The 23,205-nt window shown below is 36.1% G+C and overlaps 1 protein-coding gene across 1 annotated transcript in view; it reads left to right on the top strand.

Annotated features, from left to right (window-relative positions):
- The window catches only part of Robo1 (roundabout guidance receptor 1), a 379,533-nt gene extending 360,017 nt beyond the window's left edge, over positions 1-19,516 (top strand). The window contains exons 26-29 of the mRNA XM_076868692.2: positions 916-1,068; positions 10,426-10,734; positions 16,346-16,542; positions 17,913-19,516. Of these exons, the coding sequence (XP_076724807.2) occupies positions 916-1,068; positions 10,426-10,734; positions 16,346-16,542; positions 17,913-17,927 (674 nt within the window). The 3' untranslated portion in view covers positions 17,928-19,516. The remainder of the gene's footprint in view (positions 1-915; positions 1,069-10,425; positions 10,735-16,345; positions 16,543-17,912) is intronic.
- The last annotated feature ends 3,689 nt before the right edge of the window (positions 19,517-23,205 follow it).

The following is a 23,205-nucleotide window of genomic DNA, read 5'->3' as shown; positions in this document are numbered from 1 at the left end:
TAGGGAAGGTCACCAGAAGGCCAATGGCTCTTCATTGCCCTTCTGGGTTAAGTATGTTGTACCTGTTGTAATAGATCACCTGCGTGGGAGAGCCAGAGAATTTGATAGCACTGAAATGCACCATGTCTGATCGGTAAATTCAGTTCCCATTGGTATCTGGGAGTATTGTTTCTCCAAAAATAAATAACCAAAACTACCTCTACCTCCACCAAAACACAGTGTTCAGAAGAGTCACATTATCTAGAATCAGCAATTATCTTGAGACAGAAAAGGGATGTAAGTCATTTTTGGTTCATCTAAATATGTGAGATAGATAATTTTAGAAAAGAAATACATTGGATTCTGCCATCCTAGAATGTTGAAAATACATATTTAGCTAAAATAAGGATGTGATTAGAACAGTTCATTCTTAGAATATGAATTTTTTTTAAGGACTTTGACTCTTTGGAGAAAACAACAAACATTGAATATATTACGAAAATTTTTAATTAATATTTTTGTCCAAGAATATTTACTAACACTAGTTGCAAAAATATGGGAATGTGGGGCTAGGGATATAGCTTACTTGGTAGAGTACTTGCTTCACATACACAAGGTCCTAGGTTCAATACCCAGCACCACAAATTAAAAAAAAAAAAAAAAAAAGAAATGTTTTTCTTTACCAAATAAGTATCATGAACTCTTACAGAATAAAAGAAGTAATTAAAATAATAAAAGAAAAATAAAGACTGGAAATACTTTTAGGCTATTTTCTCTAGTGACTAGCACAGAGTGGTAAACAACCTACTATTTGTTAGATTTTATTCAAGTGATTTTTAAAATTAGGACTGTTCCTAGCTTCAGTGTTTTGCTGTTGTTGTTCCTGTTGATAATTAATATTCACTGATGAGTCTGGCTCTGTTGCTTCTTTCCCAGGTCGCCGACATTTTCATGCATCTCAGTGCCCAAGGCCCACAAGTCCTGTGTCTACAGACAGCAACATGAGTGCTGCAGTCATGCAGAAAGCCAGACCAGCCAAGAAACAGAAACACCAGCCAGGACATCTGCGCAGAGAAGCCTACACAGATGGTAAGTCCATTGAAAAGCACCTATGAATCCCGCCTGTTTACCCTGCCTCTCTGGGATCAGTGAATGGGTTCACTAACATTAGAAATTACATTAAAAATTCATTGATAGTAAGTGTCACATTATGTACAGGAGTGATCTACTTCCATAGCTTGTCAAGCACCTCTAGCCCTTATTGTTTTCTAATAAGTTGATTATTTAAGGACAAGTGTACACCTTTGATATTTTGAAGTTTTCTTTTTTCAAACAATTGGATGTGACTATAGTTGAAATAATGGCAGAGGATTGACTTTTGTCAGATTCCTCCAAAGTATCTCTATTTTTTTTTTCATTTTACTTTTTTTACAATATAACATTCAAACAGAAGACAATACATTGGTGTGAATATTAATTCTACCCACCGTGGTATCACACACAGTTATTTTGTGCACCAAAAGGCAAATCAAATCATCTTCTTCATGCCTTCACATACGATATCGACTTTCACTGAAGAGGGGCTGCTTGTATTCTCAAGGGAGCATGGGAGGAGAATGCAAACACTGTGATGTTGTCTAGAGAAAGACTTTAATGAAAGTGCCTCAGGTGGCCCAGCATTTATTAAACCGCCACCTTCTCATTTTATAACACAACGCCACGGGCTTCGTTGGAAATGCATGTAAGATAAATTCTCTCCAACTCACCCACCTTGTCAAGTTTTCTAAATTTGCTAAAGGGGTGGGGGATGAAGGGTGTCACAGGCACAGTTTCCCCACCTCCTGGTCCTCTGCAACCACAATCTGATTAGGACTTTCATTACAAGTCAGCAATTTTTCAAATAGGGCATCATTTGCCATTATCATATGAAAGCCTAATATTATAGATCCTTATCCAAGGTTACGAGGAGGGTTTTCTGAGGTACTTCTCCCTGTGATTCCTGCCACTTGACAGAAAAATTTAATACAAAGCTCACAGCATGATGAGCACAAGTAATTTTGCAATGAGTGGCTGTCCGGGCTATTATCTGTACTTTATTCTGAGTACTTTCTCTCACTAGTATCTATCTGATATTAGACTACATTAAATACTGGTGTGACACAGCACACCTGGGCCTCCTGGCTTCTGCCCAGGACTCTTTTGTCAGTGAAACTGAGCTGTCAGAATATTATCTGATTTTGAAGGGTTATTACAGTGACTTTGTGCGTATTTGCCTCTGTGAGGGGACAAACACTAGGTGTAAATTCCCAAACTCTACCAGCCATTTTACATTTATGGGATCCCTGTAATGCCATTTTACAAGTTTTATGGCTGTTTTATCAATTTTTATTATCTAACAGAGAGTGCTCCTAACTGGAAAACTGGCCAACATGGAGCCTAGATGTAAACACATCTAAACTGAATGCATAAGGGAAAATCTGCCTAAAGCAGATCTTTCCACCTCTTATTTATGTGTGTTTCTTTGGGAAACATGGCATCGAATAATGCCCCCTGAAAATGTTTTAAGTAATGCAAACATGCCAAGTTGAAAAATACAGCACTGTAGTTACGAATTACACTGTGCTTGAAAATTGTTATCTGTATTTATTGTCCTCATTCCACAGTACTTATTTCAGTGTGTTTAATAATTAAATGTAAATTCTAACTAATCCCTGAATAATAACTTAAATTGAATGATGAAGCACACAAGTTATTTTTTTTAATTTAATTTCAGGAATACCAAAGAACTATATTGAAACATGTGTAAAGCCAAAAAGTTAATCTGAAACATTATTTGGATTTCTAATTGCTTATTTCACAAAAGTGATTATGCAAAATTATCATAGTACATACTTTAATATAGAAGCTAATAATTATTTTCTTTAGATAACAAAATTAGATCAAATGGAGAAATAACTAAAACTGTTTTTAAATTATATATTTAACTTCCCTTCAACATTTTGCTAAGTTATGCTTATTATACTAATATTTCTTGAATTTAATTCAGCGTGTTTACTGGTGGGTAGGAGAAAAAGTAATAAAGCTATATTTTATACATATCCCAGCATGCACATCAATTAATTAAAACCACAAAAATGCAGATATTTCTTAATGCATCAAATAAAAGAAATTCATGTATCCCCATACTCCATAGTGCTAGAGATTGAACCCAGGGCCTCAGATGGGTGGGGCAAGGAGTCTACCACCGAACTGCCTACCCCGGCTGAAATGTACATAGTCTTGATGGCTATGGGTATGACAGAGAGAAAAGTCATTTTCTCACAAACTCTTTTATCAACTTTCTACATTAAATTTTTTAAACATATACTCACAAACCATTCCACAATGAAGCTCAAAGGCAGACAAAATTTGTATAATAATTTAAAAGGAGAAGTGTGGAGGAGATAGAATTTAAAAAGCTAACAGTTGTTAGAATATGAATTCCACATATCAGTAAGATATGGAAGGTTTGTTGGCTTTTCCTTTTTTCTGAATGTAATGCATAGACTGATGGATGAGCTTGATTATAGTTTATAGATTTATGTCCACTGTCTAGAACATGATGTATCATGTTTGTAGCTCTTTTACTTTGTAAATTTAGTTCAAATTCTGTATTCCCTTGGTAGAATTTTTGTAAACTCTATGAAGAAGAATAAAGAGTAACTTTGAACTGAGAGAGCGGTCTGGAATGAGTCTTCTCAGTCCCCATAGTAGTTGCTAAGGCTGCCATAACAATCTACCAAAGATTGGGTGACTTAAACAGCAGACATTCTTTCCTGAGCTCTAGAGGTTAGAAGACCACTAAGAAGGTGACAGCAGGGTTGGTGCCTTGGGAAGCCTCTCTGGCTTCAAGATGATGGTTTTGTCCCTGTGTCTTACATAATCTTCCAACTGCGCGTATCTGTGTCCTTATCTCCACTTCTTAGAAGGTCATTGGTTAGATGAAAACTCACACCAGAGAATTCATCTTAATAACTTCTCTAGAGACTCCAAATACAGTCACATTCTGAGGTATGGGGAGTTAGGACTTTTTGATATGAATTTTAGGGGGACATATTCTGGTCCCTAAGATTCTACCAGCCCCTCCAGAATGCTTGCATTGTGGGACTGCTGAATGCAAGGCATCGTGCTTCACACCACAGTCAGACTGACAGGCAGCATCTGATTATTTATTTATTTCATATTTGCCACATTCAAGTTTAACCCAGATGGAGGATAGGATTAAAATATATGAATATTTATCAGCTGAAGTCTTATGGAGTTAAAGCCAAGCACAAGTGCATTTCTAGGACCTTCTAATAGATTCTTCCCACCCCCTCTTTTCAACCTTTCCAATACATTTACATACTTGATTTAAAAACCAAATCTACGTTATTTCTCTAGCTCTACTTTTCATAAATTATAAATTTGCCACACTCTTTGGAATGATGTTATTTTGACTTGATTTATCATTAATTACAAGGTCTTGGGACTTTAAGTAGTTAAGTAAATAGGCTGCAGAATCTCTATAGTGAGTTAATGCTGTGCTGGCAGAATTGTCTGCATACACATGTTCTTATATATTTCTGTACATGCTATATAATTTGTTATTTAGAGTCTTGTGTAAGAAGTGAGTAGGTATTCTTATATAAAGAAAGAATACACACACACACACACACACACACACACACGTAAATCAGGTCCATAATCCCAGTTCTTAAACCCAATTTGAACTACTTTATGACATGAATTATGTGAAAAAACTATTTCACATAGGTGTATTGTTTACACGTGATTATGCCTGGTTTGAGTTCATAATCATTTTATAATCCTAAATAATTTCTCAGGCAAACATGTTTATATGAGAAATTAAACCTGCTAGCATTCCTCTATAATTGTCAATTAAACACAGTGGCGATTATATATAGGAAGTTGGAATCTTTAAATCATCACTGAGTTCTACTTTTGACCTGTGTTACAGACAGCACCTAATGCAACATGTGGTAATAGGTTTTGTCTTAAGAGTTATATGTTCCCAAGACTTTGTATGATCTTGTGTTAGTGGTAATTGTTAGCTTTGATAGCTGATAAACACAGATACTTTGTGATTTGATGGTAGTGGCTTTTACTCACCTGTTTCCTGATAACCTGAGTTTATAATCTGGTTTATGTTTACAGTAAGTAGAGAGTAGAGAAATGCATCTATAGTCTGGGTATGCTCTGAATGAGGATTTTTCTCTTCCTCTTGTTTTTAGTCCCAGGTTCAATCTGAATTTAGAAGTACTCTGCCTTGGGTATCCTGCCTTTAGGCCCTTCATTATGGTCTGGTTTTTAATTCTTTCTGTTAACTTGATCAACAAGTAGCAGAGAGAGGACTTATCTAGGACACATCTTGTACTTATTTTTAAGTAATATTTTTGAAAAATCCACTGAAATAATGGACAAAGGAAGTAATTCATGTACTAGTAACAGTGGCAATCCATGTTGCAAGACAGAATACTTAGAATTTTAACATCAGAGAGAAATTAGTACTGTTGGCTCTACTTTGGCTGCCATATTAACTACTATGTTGAGACTATTGATATAACAATTGAACATGTTAAGCCCCTGAAAGCCAACAACAAGAAACTGAAATTAAAACTTTGATCACTTTTTATAATGGGTTCTCAAGTACAGCAGCTGGTACTAAAAAAAAAAAAAAAAAGTGAATTCAAGCTGCTTCTTTCAAAGACCAATGCCATGAATCCTAATGCCTTAAGCTTTAGCCTATAATGTCAAGAGAAAATTAGTTAAGAAAATATTACAATTTTTTTAGGAAAAAAGAAGGGTTCATTCATAATTTTTTAAATATAACAATAGACTCCTAGATTAAAACTGATGCTTTCTAGGTTCTTCAATATACTATTGTAAAAATCTTCAAGTCACAATTTTAACATTTAAGTTTCTCATATTGGTACATGTAAATGATAGTTGGTAGACCATTGTCAGTAATAATAAAATAATTGGAAATAGCGTACATATTCCTCTGAAGACATTGGCTAAATTAATTATATATTAATAGAACAAATTGTTATGAAAACTTCTCAAAAAAGTATGTATTTATAAAAATTATATGATTATGTGGTAAAAAGAAAAAAAAGTACAATCCAATTCATGTATTCAACACAGAAGGCTATATAATTGTGTCTGGCACTCTCTATCAGGCTTGCCATTTGTGGATTATCAGGTAAGCACTATATTTAATCCCAAGTGTGACCATTTTTGGTGGTCCTTGACTGTGAAGACTGCTTCTTTGAGTTTATGACTTGGCCACCCTGTTTTTTGTTGTTGTTATTTGTTTGTTTAAATAAATCACAGTAGAATGCATTACAATTCTTATTATACATATACAGCACAATTTTTTATATCTCTGGTTGTATACAAAGTATATTCACACCAATTCCTGTCTTCATACATGTACTTTGGATAATGATGTCCATCACATTCCACCATCCTTGCTAATCCCCTGCCCCCTCCTTTTCCCTCCCACCCCTCTGCCCTATCTAGAGTTCCTCTATTCCTCCCATGCTCCCTTTCCCTACCCCACTATGAGTCAGCCTCCTCATATCAGAGAAAACAGTTGACATTTGCTTTTTGGGACTGGCTAACTTCACTTAGCGTTATCTTCTCCAATGCCATCCATTTACCTGCAAATACCATGATTTTATTCTCTTTTATTGCTGAGTAATATTCCATTGTGTATATATACCACATTTTTTTTATCCATTCATTTACTGAGAGACATCTATGTTGATTCCACAGTTTAGCTATTGTGAACTGTGCTGCTAGAAACATCGATGTGGCTGTATCCCTATGGTATGATGTTTTTAAGTCTTTTGGGTATAGACCGAGGAGAGGGATAGCTAGGTCAAATGGTGGATCCATTCTAAGTTTTCTAAAGAATTTCCATCCTGCTTTGCATATTGGCTGCACCAATATGCAGTCCCACCAGCAATGTATGAGTGTACCTTTTTCCTCACATCCTCGCCAACACTTATTATTGTTTGTATTCATAATAGCTGCCATTCTGACAGGAGTAAGATGATATCTTAGAGTAGTTTTGATGTACATTTCTTTAATTGCTAGAGATGATGAACATTTTTTTCATATATTTGTTGATTGATTATTTATCCTCTTCTGAGAAGTGTCTGTTCAGGTCCTTGGCCCATTTGTTGATTGGGTTATTTGTTTTTTCGGTGCTTACCTTTTTGAGTTCTTTATATACCCAAGAGATTAGTGCTCTATCTGATGTGTGAGGGGTAAAAATTTGCTCCCAGGATGTAGGTTCTCTGTTCACCTCACAGATTGTTTCTTTTATTGAGATGAAACTTTTTAGTTTGATTCCATCCTATTTATTGATTATTGCTTTTAATTCTTGTGCTATAGGAGTCTTATTAAGGAAGTTGGGGCCTAATCCCACATGATGAAGATTAGGGCCTACTTTTTCTTCTATTAAATGCAGAGTCTCTGATTTAATTCCTAGATCCTTGATCCACTTTGAGTTGAGTTTTGTGCATGGTGAGAGATAGGGGTTTAATTTCATTTTGTTGCACATGGATTTCCAGTTTTCCCAGCACCATTTGTTGAAGAGGCTATCTTTTCTCCAATGTATGTTCTTGGCACCTTTGTCTAATATAAGATAATTGTAATTTTGTGGGTTAGTCTCTGTGTCCTCTATTCTGTACCACTGGTCTACCAGTCTGTTTTGGTGCCAGTACCATGCTGGTTTTGTTACTATTGCTCTGCAGTATAGTTTAAGTTCTGGTATAGTCATGCCACCTGCTTCACTCCTAACTATTCTGGTGGGTCTCTTATTTTTTTCAGATGAATTTTGTGATTGTTTTTTTCTATTTCTATGAGGAATGCCATTGGGATTTTGATTGAAATTGCATCAAATCTGTATAGTGCTTTTGGTAGTATGGTCATTTTGATAATATTAATTCTGCCTATCCAAGAGTAAGGTAGATCTTTCCATCTTCTAAGGTCTTCTTTTATTTCTTTCTTTAGGGTTCTGTGGTTTTCATTGTATAGATCTTTCACCTCTTTCATTAAGTTGTTTCCCAAGTATCTTATGTTTCTTTGAGGTTATTTTAAATGGGGTAGTTTTCTTCATTTCCTTCTCAGAGGATTTGTCACTGATATACAGAAATGCCTTTGATTTATGGGAGTTGATTTTATATCCTGCTACTTTGCTGAATTTATTTACTAGATCTAGAAGTTTTCTGTGGAGCTTTTTTGGTCTTCCAGATATAGAATCATATCATCAGCAAATAGTGCTAATTTAAGTTCTTCTTTTCCTATACATATCCCTTTAATTTCTTTCATCTGTCTAACTGCCAGTGTTTCAAGAACTATGTTAAATAGAAGTGGTGAAAGAGGGCATCCCTGTCTTGTTCCAGTTTTTAGAGAGAATGCCTTTATTTTTTCTCCATTTAGAATGATGCTAGCCTGAGGCTTAGCATCAATAGCCTTTACAATGTTGAGATATGTTCCTGTTATCCTTAGTTTTTCTAGTGTTTTGAACATGTAAAGGTGCTATATTTTGGGGAATGGTCTATAGAAAATAGTTCAGATTGATTACTCTGTAAAATCAACATTGAAGATTTGAAATGCAGATGGGAGCTACTAAATGTTGTAATTTTAAATTTAAATCCTTAAAAAAATGTTTAAAATTTTTTACTATGTAAATGTATTTTTTTGTTTAAAATCTTAAAGTACAAAATATTTAATAAATGTTTTATGAATACATTTTAGGCTGTTTATACATCTCTAAAGACATGACTGAAAACAACTATGTTGTTAATTCCCAAATCTCTGTTTCTCTGGTTTTGAAATTCTTGAAATTCAGATTTTATATGGATTTACCTATCCTACATCTCTATCTGGCTATCTCTAAAGCTTCTCCCATTCACTTTTCTAAAACTGAGCTCACACTCTTTCTTCATAAACATCTCTTCCTTATTCCTACATTCCATACCTTCGGTGATGTTTTTCCCATCTACTTAGCCATCTATGGCTAAAGTCCTAAAAGTCATCTTACATTCCCTTCACCCCCCGCCCATGCTATATTTCATTGATCATTAGGTGATATTGCTTTTCCTTCCTCAGTGTCTCAAGATGCTCTTCATTTGAACAACTACCAACATTGTTCCATTTTCTGTCATTACTTATATGAGCAATCGTAATAACCTCATGGCCTCCCAAAGTGAAACTTTTTCTAATTTTAATCCATCCTTCATACCATAGCTCAAACAATCTAACATGCAAAACCTGTTCATATTCTTCTACTAATCTATCAAATATTATTAAGACATATCCATCTTTCCTCCCTGGAATGTTTGTATGATAAATTTTAAAAGGGTGTACTGGCTGGTCATGGTGGCACACGCCTGTAATCTCAGTGTCTCGGGAGACTGAGGCAGGAGGATCACGAATTCAAAGCCAGCCTCAGCAAAAGCAATATGCTCAGCAACTCAGTAAGAACCTGTCTCTAAATAAAATACAAAATAGGGCTAGGGTTGTGGCTCAGTGGTTGAGTGCACCTGAGTTCAATCCGCAGTACCAAAAAATAAAAAATAAATAAAAGAGTGTACTGTTTAAATAAAACAAATATTTTCTAGTTATCAAATGTTATGCTTACTTTCATTCTTGTATATGTCTACAATGTAAGAAATTAAATTAGTTTATTATTTATATTATTTAAATATAGCTATGAATATACATATATACAACATATATGTATGAAGAAATCAATCTGTATTTATACTAGTAGTTATGTGGCTTAAAACTCGCAGATCTATACAGAAGGGAGAGAGTCCACCAATGGATGTGAGATTATAAATGTGATTAAATGAAGAAGCATAAAGAACATTAAACCAGAAATTTAGAATACAAAGGCATTAGTCCTGATTCTGTTGTATCCTGCTTTGAGATTGGAATTAGCTTTAAGACTATCTGGAGCTTTCTTGACTACAAAAGAAGAAGGGATTTAGGATGGATTGGACAATGGCCAGTAAGTCTCAACTGAAGTGCCACGTTCACTCAATCTGGTGTGGTTATCTGAGAGTGTGAGAGCACTTGTATCTGGGATCAACAGTATTATGCTGAAATCAATTAGGAAGTCTTGCCCTAAATGGAGTAGGGAAAATTACAGTACCTGTGCTCAGTACTTTCTGTCCCAGAAGATAATCTCTACGTCCCCACACTGTCATTCAGTAGTCCCTTGCTAGACAATGAGAGAACATTGAATTTGGCAGTTGTCTTATTCACTGGCTGTCTTCAGTTGGTTCCTTTAAGATACAATATTTCACGGTTGAATGTGACTCCAATATTATTTGATTATTTTCTAAGTGGCAAACTTCTTAAAATATTTTAAATATTTCTTTTTAGATCTTCCACCTCCCCCAGTGCCACCACCTGCTATAAAATCACCTACTGTCCAATCCAAGGCACAGCTGGAGGTACGACCTGTAATGGTGCCAAAACTCCCTTCTGCAGAAACCAGAACAGACAGATCGTCAGATCGAAAAGGAGGCAGTTACAAGGGCAGAGAAGTATTGGACGGAAGGCAGGTTGCTGACCTGCGAACAAACCCGGGTGATCCCAGAGAAGCACAGGAACAGCAAAATGATGGGAAAGGACGAGGAAACAAGGCAGCAAAGCGAGACCTTCCACCAGCAAAGACTCATCTCATCCAAGGTACTGATTTACTCATGCATAGAAAACACAGATGAGCAGGTGTTTGCAAGGCACACAGGCTACCTAGGGCTATATGAAGAGAGGCAAGATCAAGAAGTTCACTCCTTATCATGGAGCCAGGCATGTACCCTGGCTTTTGTAAATCACACAATTATCACCTCTGTGTCCTTGGTTCTGAAATTCACTCTACCCACAACTTTTCTCCTGATATTTAAAACCAATCGTCTACATTCTTATTGATTTTCTTTATATCTGTGTTCTTGTCAGCATCCTAATTCAAGCTGGAAATTATTTTCTCCATGAAATCTAAAGCTAAAGAATAATTTCAACAGGTTCCACAGGTGAAACAGGGTATCAGATAGAGAAAATAGGCCGAACAAAACCATGAAATTGTGAAAATGAATGTTTGATGAACAGTGGTTTCCAGTTTGGTTGAAGAATAGGATGCTTAAGACCAGGGGATAAATGGAAAATGGTAAAAATAGAAAAGGTAATTAGATTGGAAAGGCCAGAGATACTCTTCAAAAGAGTCTGGGATTTATGATATAGGATATGGTGAGCCAATAAAGAATTTTGAGTGAAAAATAGCAATCAGATTTGACTTTAGCAAAATAACTACCTAGGCTATATGGCACAGAAAGAGACTGGAACCAGGTGGAAAAGTGCAGTGATAATCCAGGCATAAAATGTGAAAGCACTGAATTAAAATGGATTGAATGAAAAGGAGAAAACAGCCTACATCTGCATTGCAGAGATGGGCCCAGTAGGACTTGATGACTCATCAGATGTCAGAATGTAAATTGAAGTAATCCAGTAAAAGACAATTATCCAAATGTTGATTAGGTGGCCCTGTCTGAGTTGTAATATAATTGAGCACGATTATATTAACCAATATAGAAAAAATAATTTTCATGGGGAAAATAAATTTAGTCTTAAATGAAGATGCTGACAAGAGCATAGATATAAAGAAAATCAATAAGAATGTAGAAGATTATTTTTTAAAGATCAGGAGGAAGGTGTGGGTAGAGTAGATTTTGGAACCAAGGACACAGAGGTGATAATTGTGATTTACAAAAGCTAAATATCAGCAGTGATATGCTGGTAAATGGTGAGCCATCAGTTCTCAGGGAGGAAAAAACCTCAAGACTAATTTGTAGCATTCTGTTAACTTTGTTTTTAATCTACTTAGAGGAGATTGGTGAATGTGGAGATAGGAAGAGACAAGTACAATAGTTTCTAGTGAGATGTCCCAAAGTGTCACCACCAGCCACAGAAGATTGTAATTAGAGAGTAGGCAGAGAATCCACGCTCTGTAAAGGAAACTGAGATTGTCCCGTCTACAGATAATAATCAAAATTATCCAAGGTTTTGAATATATTGTGCTAATGTTGGGGTGTGGCTCAGGGGTAGAGTGCTTGCTAACACGTATGAGAGGCTTTGAGTTGACCCTCATCATTGCCCAACCCCCCCAAAAATAACCTGGAAATAATGGAGGAGGAAAGGATTTTTGTAATACATCACCCATGAGTACTAGTAGTATTAAAACAAACAAAACTCTTCAGTGCAGTAGGCAAAATAGGAGCCAGAATTCAGAGGATTGAAAAGTGAATGGAAATTTGGAAAGGGAGATGTTGAGCAAAACCTCTTTCCAGAAAGTTGGGTTGAAGAGGAGGAAGGGCTGCAGTAGGGTTGGCAGGAAAGTCAAATTGGTGGAAATGTTTGAGGACGAGGGATTTGTACATGTACTTTATAAATAAGGAGAAGAAACCATTTAAGAGGAAGAGATTCTAGAACAAAATTCGCTTGACGGAGGAGTCAGGAAAGAGAGAGGGTAGTAGACAGGAAAGCTGAGGGTACTTCCCTATAGAGATTATATCATGGTAAGCTCTGACATCAGTCTGTTGCTCTGTCCACTGTGGGCATCTGGGCAGTCGTGAACTTCCCTTCAACATGGAGGGCAGTTTGTCTTTTTTCAGGGACTGAAGCCTGGACTCCTACTGCAGGTGTGCACTCAGCAGTGAGGTGGAGAGTTCTGCTTTGCTCTTCAGTCACCTCCACTCTGGGACCATAAACCCCTGGAGACGTCACCATAACCCAAAGTTTCAGTAATGTGCTTGCTTGTTTTTAAATCAATTAAGTTGGAGTGGATCTGAACCTGAGCTTTTGACTCATGGTGACAGTGCTCCAAGTACTGATTCATCAATAAAAAGTCACGATGTAAGTTATGAATTTTATATCTTGCCAGAAAGTGTAGACCAATTTCATGCTCAGAGCAATGTCTCTCTCCAAAGTAGGTGGGATTCCTCAGGAGGAATCTTGGTAAGAATCTTGGTGTCACAAAATCGGGACAAAGAAAGAAAATTTAAACATTGATCTTCAGAAATTTAATGAGTGAACTAAGACTGGAACCTTTTTTTTTTTTTTAGATGTATATGTATATTTTTTAGTTGTAGTTGGACACAAAACCTTTATTTTATTTATTTATTTTTGTGTGGTGCTGAGGATCGAACCCAGTGCCTCACACATGCTAGGCGAGCCCTCTACCGCTGAGCCATAACCCCAGCTCTGGAACCATTAATCTTGAAACAAGAAATTCTTTCTGTCTCATGAAAAGTATTGAATATATTGCTTTTCAGATTTTTTTTTGAACCATGGCCCTCTGTATGTGTCATTAGATTATCATTTCTATGCTTGCTGTAATTTTCACCTTCATAATTCAACTTACATTATTTATAATGAAAGAGGCACGCTGATTTACATGTGTAACGTATGGTATTTTTTAATTAAGAAGAGTGGTCTTTGAGACTTGAACATCTGATCTTTTTGCTGGCATTTACCTCTGTTAGTTCAATTTATTTCTGCATCCATCAAATGCCCACTGTGCTATTAATTATTGTACTAAGTCCTGAGATTTGTGTAAGCATGAACCTTGACCCTAAGGAACTGAAGTCAGAAAGAGAGAGACAGATAATCTATAAATTCACGGATATTTTTATTTAATTTTTAAATTTCTGCAGCCTCCCTAGGGCCATCGTTGCTGATCATTGAGCCTCTAGGCAGCCCTAAAGTCTCAGCCAAAAGAATATTTTTATTTTATATTCAGTATACTTTTCATGGTATTATGCTACGTGAAAGTCTGAAACAGGGACGATTAGCTCACTGTTGTGGGAGATGGAAGGTTAGTAAAGAACTATTCAACTGACATGTAAACTGAGTGTTTGAGCATGGGTAGGATTTAGCCAGGCAAGGAAAGTGGATTGTTCACGTGGAAAAGTCAGCGTGTAAAGCTGTATGGTCCATTGGGGAGACTGTAGGAAATTCAATCAATAAAAGTGCAGAGATGAAGCTCTTGAGGTGAAGAAGGCTTAAATCATAGGCGCCCATAGATCATATAAAGAGGAAGGATGTTGAGAGAAGTGGGTTTATATGGTAACAGCTGTAGAGGCAGAGATGTGTTAGAAGATGTGTACAACTCCCACACAGAGGTGCAGAGAATTTAAACCAGAGAATGGATGAGTTACTAGGAAAATTCAAGAAACTCTTAGAGTCAAAATCAACCTTACTTGTTGTATGTTTAAATATATGGAGGAAGTACATTTAAGACATGCAGGAAGGTTTTTGAAAGGGCAGAATGAATCTCAGGTAATACAGATTTTCTACCTTGAATATCCTAATGATTAGTGACACCAGTAGTTGTACTAAAGAATAGAAAGGGGGATGAAATCTCAGGGAGATGGGCAGGATGAGATCATTGTCTGTATGCTGAGTCTGAGGAGGTGTTCAGTTAGGCTGCCTGTAGGGCCCAAAGACTCAGGACATAATTTGGGAGTCGAAAATATAAATGAATGTTACCTAATGATGAAAATAGCAGTTAAAGGTGCTCACTCATTCATGCATTTGAAACTATTTATTAATGACCTCTTGTATGTCAAATGGGGAATATATCAATATGTGAAGCTGACAAAAATACCTGTCCTTGTGGCAATTATATTCTGGAAAAGGTTCAATCTATAAGAGTGAGAGAAATCACCCAGGATGAATGGGAGAGATAGCATACTAGGAATAAGAGGCACTGGGCTGACAGAAGAGAACTATGGGGTGCTGGCATGCAAGAGGCACTTCTTAAAATCAAAAACATTCTCCGGAAGATTGGTCAGGAAGGAAGGAGTACTGGAACTAAGAGAATAGAAACATTTAAATTGATAAGGGCAGTGAGAAGTCCAGAGATGAAGGAATGAAACTTGGTTAGCATTATCCATTTTTTGAGTTTTACGGTAGTAATGTGGGCATGAATAGATTTCAGGGGAGACGGAGTGAATGGGAGTTGTAACTACCAATACTGAGTCAAAATTGCTTTTCAAGAAGCTCAGCTGAGCAGTGAAGAAAGAAGGTATTGATTCCTATATAAAAGAGAGTAAAGCAAAGTTTTAGCAGAAGATATTTTTAATGTATTATACATACAGATATATCAGGTAAAACTGAAATCAATAGAAATAAAAAGGTTTCTGAAACAGGGACAGAGGGCTAAGGCCACAGGTGACCAAGTCTCCGAAGAGAGGTTGCCTGAGTGTTCATCCTCATGGACTGGGACACCCCCATGAGTCCCATCTGTGGATGAAGTAGAATGGTAGGTGGCTCAGGCTTGGAGGAGGACAATGTTTTTGTGCGAGGTTGGAGGAGTGATCATTTAGAAGTGGTGCTGTGAGCCAGCGGCAAGTCTTCCTACCTGATCCTTCCTCTAGGAAGAGTACCAGTGGGCATGTCAGAAGAAGTGGGGTTCCTTCAGACAATGTGGATGGCAGAGGAAGCATTTTGGGGTGGGGGGAAACATGTACAAGAGATTGGTTTTGATGTCTTTCATGCTCAGAGGGTAGAGTGGACGGAATACAAAGAAATGTGAGCAATTGAATGGTGCATCTTCAATAAAAGTGGCAGTAAATTGAAAATAGTCTGGAGATAGAAATTCAGGTACCAGCTAGACATTGACTAGTGTGCCTTGTGTTTTAAAGTCAACAACAATGGCAGGCTTCTGAAGTCCAGAGTTCCATAAGGCACACACATTGCTGAAGTGGGGTTGACTACCTCTGTGGCTGGGGAGTAAACTCAGAAGACTGGGTTTCATTTCTGCTGATTCCTTTTAAGAACACTCTGTAGCTTACATGTATATTTCACTATCTTATCTGTTTTTATATCAACACCAGGAGTTTCTCTAAGTAGATTTTATTATCACTTTTTTGGGAAAAAAAAATGGAAACTAAAGCCTAAATAATGATCAGAAATCACATGCTGAATGACATAGAATTGGAAACCAAGTCGACTCCAGGTTTGGTTTACTTCCTTAAGTGTTATCAGTTCCAAGAGAACTCTGATGTGGATATAAGCTTAGGAGTGGAGTCAATCCAAATCTCCAACCACTACTAGGAAAACAAGGCTTGCTACTTTTATTTTCAAAAGCCAGTGTGCATTATTCATTATGCTTTTATAGTGCCCTTATTTATTCTTTGGAATAACTGATGCTTCCCCATTCAGAATTACCGAGACAGAAGGGATGCTTTATACAATGAAAGTGCACAGTGGTGTTCACATGCATTTATTATATTCTGTTACACAGAGGATATTCTACCTTACTGTAGACCTACTTTTCCAACATCGAATAATCCCAGAGATCCCAGTTCCTCAAGCTCAATGTCATCAAGAGGATCAGGAAGCAGACAAAGAGAACAAGCAAATGTAGGTCGAAGAAATATTGCAGAAATGCAAGTACTTGGAGGATATGAAAGAGGAGAAGATAATAATGAAGAATTAGAGGTATCTCTAATTTGTTCACAGTTTTTTCCTCATTAGACTATAGTTAATATGTCAACCTCAAAATTAGGAATATCTATCAGGGTGCAGAAACATTACTATTTTATTACACACTTCTCTATACCCTAATGTTTGTGATGTCAGAAACAGACATTCTGAACATATAAGGATTTTCTTGAAATGTATTTTATTATTTTAAATGTCAGTAGTAGTTTCTTTGAAGATATTTTCAGATAAGAAATATACATGGCAAAGATAATGCTGGGAAATAAGAATTATAGATCTAGATATACTGTAATTCCTAGTGCTATATGAAAACTCAGTGAGGTGGTGGAGTTTTATAATGTGAGGGTGCATAGCCCATGTTATCTGTCAGTCTAATAATCACCAGGATCAATTTGGACACACAACTTTATATATATATATATATATATATATATATATATATATATATATATAGTATATATTTTAGTTGTAGATGGGAAACAATATCCTCATTTAGTTATTTATTTATTTATTTTTATGTGGTGCTGAGGACCGAACCCAGTGCCTTACCCATTTGAGGCAAGTGCTCTACCACTGAGCCACAGCCCCAGCCCTGGACAATATCTTCTACCTTCACTCTTTTAAATATTCAAATATTTCCTCCCTTATTGGAATCTATAAATTATGATGCACGATAGAATTGCAAGTCATGTCATATTATCAAATCCCTTCCCTTTTAAAAATTATTGTTTTCTACATTTAATAAAAAATCAGCACAGAATAAATTTTTCCTATTACAAATATATTTAGCCTCAAATATATGGTGGGGATTAAACTATAACTTCATAATAAATGAAGAAAATATTAGAACCAATCAGGTCTAATTGAGTGCTGTCTAAAGCCAAATGTATTTTGATTTTGAAGTTTGGAAAAAGTCTTTCCTGCTGCAAATGCTTTGGAGAGATTTTTTTTTGTCAAATTTGCCTTTTTTATGTAGGAAAACCCTCTTGGAGGATAAAAAATCATTATAGTTAATTCTAATATTTAAAGTCAACAAAGGCAGAGGTATAGGATTGAGTTGAGATGGAGAGGGATGGAGAACTCAGCATATTCCTTCTCCTGCAGAGCCCTGTGTTCTGCCCCCACAACACTGAGGCACAGTGCAAAACAGTTGGGTGCTTGTTAGAGAACTGTTGGATTTGCTATCAAGACAACTAAAGTTGATAGATGAATTAGTTGTCATGAGCACTTTTCAACTTATGTCAGTGAATGAGTGAAAAACAAAAAACAAAAAACCATTAGACTGTAAGAATAAATGCCTAAAAAACAAGACGAGTCAATACTCTCGTGATTTATCTTCAAGTTTAACAAAACTGCCTCTTTCACAGGAAACTGAAAGCTGAAGACAACCAGAGAGGCTTGTGCGATCTAATGTGAAAATTATCAGTCAAGATGCCTCCTGTCTGATGACACATGACGCCAGATAAAATGTTCAGTGCAATCAGAATGTACAAATTGTCGTTTTTATTCCTCGTATTGGGGTACGGTTTAAAAAAAAAAAAGTTATTGGGTTTTTATTGTTGCTCTTTGATCCCTAACCCTAGGAAGAACTTTTCTCTTCCCCTGGCTGTTGGAACCATTTCTCTTGACTTCCAGCAAGAGAAGTGTATCAACTTCTTGCTTCAGTCATCAGCCTCAAGAAAGAACCAAACAGTTCTTTTGCATTTTGCCCCTGAGATATGGCATTGCACTGCTTATATACCAAGCTAACTTATAGCAAAATATTGATTGAAGATACTTGATTTATCAACCTCATGCCAAGGGCTCTCAAAGTATAATCTTTCTATAACCGACTGCTAATGCAAATCAAAGCATATTTCATTTTAACATGATTTTAAAATCAGTCTTTCATACCACCCTTTGTGGGGAGAAACTAAAAATATAGCAAATGCAGAACATCAAACAATTCGAATGGGGTAGAAACATTGTAAATATATACTCTTTGCAACCCCTGGTGGTACTTTATTTTGTCTTCATTTCAACCATGGAAGTATATTCTTATTGGAAATGTACTTTTTGATAAGGAGGGCTAAGCCAGTTGGATCTCTGGTTGTCTAGTCATTGTCATAAGGATGCCTAGCAAAAACCTTGTTCTATTTTTCAATCAAGAAGCAATTATAAATGCACATTACAAAAAAGTGGATGCCTTTAATGACCAATCGAGTAAAGACATCCTATCTTAACTGGCCTAAATTTCTTCTGGTAGTGTCAGTTCAGCTTTCAGAAGTGCCACTTAAGGAAGTTTATTTGATTTTTGTTTTTGTAATGCACTGTTTTTAATCTTTTTTTTTTTTTTGGTTTTAAAAGCACAATCACTAAACTTTATTTGTAAACCATTGTAACTATTAACCTTTTTTGTCTTATTGAAAAAAAAAATGTTGAGAAGCGTTTTTAACCTGTTTTGTTAATGCTCTATGTTTGTATTTGGAATATTTGAATGATAAGAGATGGTGGAGTCACGTGCATACTTTATCGTGGGCCATGAACTAGAGGGTTCTTACTTTTCCTAGATTTAAAGAAAAAAAAAATGGTTTAAGTTTGTTGTGGCCAATGTAGAATCCTACAAGCTTTCCTTATAAGCTCAGATAGGGCATTACTGCTTTGAATTGCCAAACGATGCCCTCTGACTGTAGATTTTTATGATCTTTTTTTTTTGTCATTATATGAATTTCATTGACTTTATAATTGGTGCTATTTGAAGAAAAAAAATGTACATTTATTCATACACAGGTATCAGGCCTGACCCCACTGGAAAAACAAAGCCAAACAAAACTGAACCACAAACAATGGCTGGTGTTCACCAAAAATGAAAAGTGCTCACTTAGATTATTTGAGAAAGTTTCATAGAAAGCGTGTGCAGTACTAAGGGAACAACCCATGTGATTAATGTTTTCATTATGTTCATGTAAGAAGCCTCTTATTTTTAGCCATAATTTTGCATACTGAAAATCCAATAATCAGAAAAGTAATTTTGTCACATTATTTATTAAAAATGTTCTCAAATACATCATTCTTTCTTGTGTTGATTTTTTTCCCATTGTGTGATGATCAAATTTACTTCATTTAATCACAAAGTCGTTTTGTCTGAACATTTCACCACTATATTATCAAAAGAGTAAAAATTCTCAATTAGTTTTATGGACATCCAGGTTTTACTTATAAGGAAAAAATTCCCATTTAATTCCTCTGACACGAAAAATGTGAGATGAATCTGAGCTTGAAGTTAACTATTTGGTAAAAGAGTAACTCTTAAGGGTTTGCTGTATTTGTTTTTGTATGTGCATCTGAATTTCAGTAACCCTATTTCTAAAATAATCAGAATTCAACTATGATAAACCTGATTTGTAAAGTTTGAACTGCCTACATTCTGTCGACCAAAAGAATTCAAATTGCTCATTAGTAACTATCTTCCTTCTTGTTACAAATTCATGTGACATTTTAAGAAACCATACACCAGGTTGCACATTATGATTCGGTAAAGTCAGCATTTTTAAGCATTCAACTTTGGATGGATGAGATGGGTATCATGTCTTGGAAATGATAAGAGCAAAAGAAACTGTTGAAGGTTCTTTTGCTATGACATATATATTGTTCTCCTAAATTTTGTGTGTATCAGAATTTGAAAATCAGTAAAAAACTGAAAAAGCAGTGTAATTTGAAATTTTATTAAATATGTGAAAATGAAGTAATCACCAGCATCCATTTATAGATGAATAGTTCCACAGGTTAAGTCAGTTTCCAAGCTTTTTGAAGGAAAACAATGAAGAGGCATGTTTAATGGCTTAATTTTTTCTTTCCCTTGATGGGCAGACTAGTTAAGCCTTTCTTTTTTTATAGTATGCAATACACATGCAAATCATGTGTATCAAGGCCCTGAATTTGAGTCCCAGTTTTGTCTCGACTATGTTTCCTTGGACATGTTACTTAACCTCTAAGTCTCAGGTACCTCACCTGTAAATTCAGTAAAACCTACCTCATGGAGCTATTGTCATGATTTAGTGAGTTAATGTATATGGTATGGACTTTGTAAACTCCACAAACAATACAAGATATTATATTTATGGACTGAAATTCATTGCACATGCAACCTCATTTTCATACATAGTTTGTTCTTAAATATTTGCATGAAAGTAAAAGAATAAGTGTGGTATAAGGATGAGGGTGGTCAGTTTCCGGTAAGTAAAATTCACTGTGAAATACCTAATTGTGGAATAAATTCTTGGTGTTATTGTTTGTCTGCTTGCTTCTGAATTCAAGGGCCATACAAGGGGTGGTGATAATGATGTTTTCGGCACTCTTTGCACAATTCAGGGATGCAAACATGTCACTTAAGCTCTCTATATATAGATTTGGTATTTTGGGCTGCTGTTCTGCCTAGAGGCAGAAAATATAATCCTAATTCCAGGAGATTTAGGTCATATTTGGCTTGCTTTCATTTCAGATATAGTCTAATTTCCATCTTTGCAAGATGGCATCTCAATCCAGCATCATCTTAATGGCTCACCTCTCAACCATTATTTCTGGCAAAATGCCAGGGGCCATTCCGACTTGGCTGTGGCTCTCAACAGACTCCATGTGTAGAAAGCATGGGGAGGTGGGAGGAAGGGGGCTTGAAGTATTGCTGTTGCCAAAATTTCTGGTGATCTCCATTTGTTGAACTCTTGATGTGTAGCCTCTGATTTCCAGCCTTGATTTCCTCCCTAGACACTTCTGAGTCCTTTGAGGTAGGTTGAGTGTAGCAAACTGGGAGGAAAGTTTCTTACATTCTTCCACCCCATGTCGGGGATCCAGAGACCCAAGATTTAGAGATCTGGGGCTCCAGAGACTTGGGACTTCCTCAGGGCCTTTCAAGGTACTGCTATACCTCCTCAACTGCAATCCACGTTTGTGGATTGGAGAAGAGGATGAGAGCTACCACTGCAGTTTGGAAAACACTAAAGTAGAATCATTTGCATTTTGAAGATAAACCCCTTTACATTAAAAATAGTTTGGAAGCCATTATCCTAACAAATCATTGTTGTATGTCTGAAATTGGAATGCATCCTACAGCTGCAGTGTCTTAAACAATCACTTCAGCCAGGTGATATTCATGATGTAGTTTTCACTGCTTGCCATTAAAAAAATTATGTCTCATACAAACAGATAGTGAACATGTGTCAAAGTTTTATTTGCCTCATTAATAAGGAAAACTGCAAGAAGACAAGAGCAGTTGAAGAGCAAGCAACCGCAGAAGGAACTTACATAAGATTGCTTAGTTAACTTTCTTTAGGACAATAAAAACATGATATTATTATCTCTACTGGGCTATTCTTTAGGCTAAATAACCACTACCCTCATGGCGACATGAAGTCCTCACATTTATTATTTGAAAATTATTAATGAAAAAGGTCTTTGGAGAATTTACAGTCACCCATAAGATGAAGAGGTCAGTGACTTACTCTAGTCCATGTTTCTCCAGAAACAGAGACAAAGACTTGGATGTGAAGAATATTTGGGATACAATCCCAGGAAGTGAAAGTGAGAGGTGAATGAAAGAAGAAAAAGTCCATTTAAGTCCTTAAAAGGATGTGAAAATACCTCCACTGGAAGGCTTCACTGGTTCTTCTGAGAAGAATTCAAAATGCCTCCCAGAACCTTCACAGAAGGACAAGGAACCTGGGTCATTATCACTTGGTTCCTGTTCTTTATTAGTTGCAGGTTGCTCATTGGGTAAGGGACCTAACTTCCAAACACTAGTGAGTGGACCAAGTGGGAGCAGAAAAGAGGAAGCAGAAAGAAGGCAGTATCTGGCAGGCATTTGAGCTGGGAAGTTGCCAAGAGGAGGTGAGTCTGAGCTCAAAGAGAAATGACAGCCACTGTGAGTCCTCAGTGGCAGCTCCTATGAATAGGATTGTTAGAAAATATTTCAGCATGGTATCAAAAATCAAGTAATCATCAGCTTACCATTTTCCAAATTTAAGGTAAATATTCTTTCATAATACCCTAAATGAAATTAGTCACAATTACTCAAATTACTTTCACATTGGTAGAGTTAAGACAAATTATCAGTTGTTGGTATTATATGTGTTGAATTTTAACTGCCATTTCACCTTCTAAAAATTTTTACAGTATCAACATTGAAATACAACAAAATAAAGGATATGAAAACAGACACAAAGAGGATCCTTAGAAAAATAGCTGCAACTTTCCATTTTCTGATAAAGAGAAAAGCTTTACTATACATAAGAAAAATAAGTGTTCACAATCATTAAAGTAACTTCTAACGTGTGTGTGCTCTCTCTCTCTCTCTCTCTCTCTCTCTCTCTCTCACACACACACACACACACACACACACACACACACATAGTGGATGAAGGCAGGCTAAATTACCAAATCCCTTGGAATAAAATGAAAGAAATACCAAGCAACGTTGAGCATGGCGTAACCAATTCATTTGTTGTCTAAGACTATCATTGAGGCATTGTATTGTAACAAAAGTTGTTAGTGTTTTCACAGAAGCTCATAAAACAAACCTGTTAATTTAATGGAGTATTAAATTTAATGAAATGTAACATTTATATGAGCTTATTCCCTTAAATTTCGCTCATAAAATTTGCATGAATTGGGTACTCAGCAAACTTA

The sequence above is a fragment of the Callospermophilus lateralis genome, chromosome 10, assembly GCF_048772815.1.
Source record: "Callospermophilus lateralis isolate mCalLat2 chromosome 10, mCalLat2.hap1, whole genome shotgun sequence".
NCBI classification, from domain to species: Eukaryota; Metazoa; Chordata; class Mammalia; order Rodentia; family Sciuridae; genus Callospermophilus; species Callospermophilus lateralis.
This window is presented reverse-complemented; position numbering and strand designations above follow the sequence as displayed.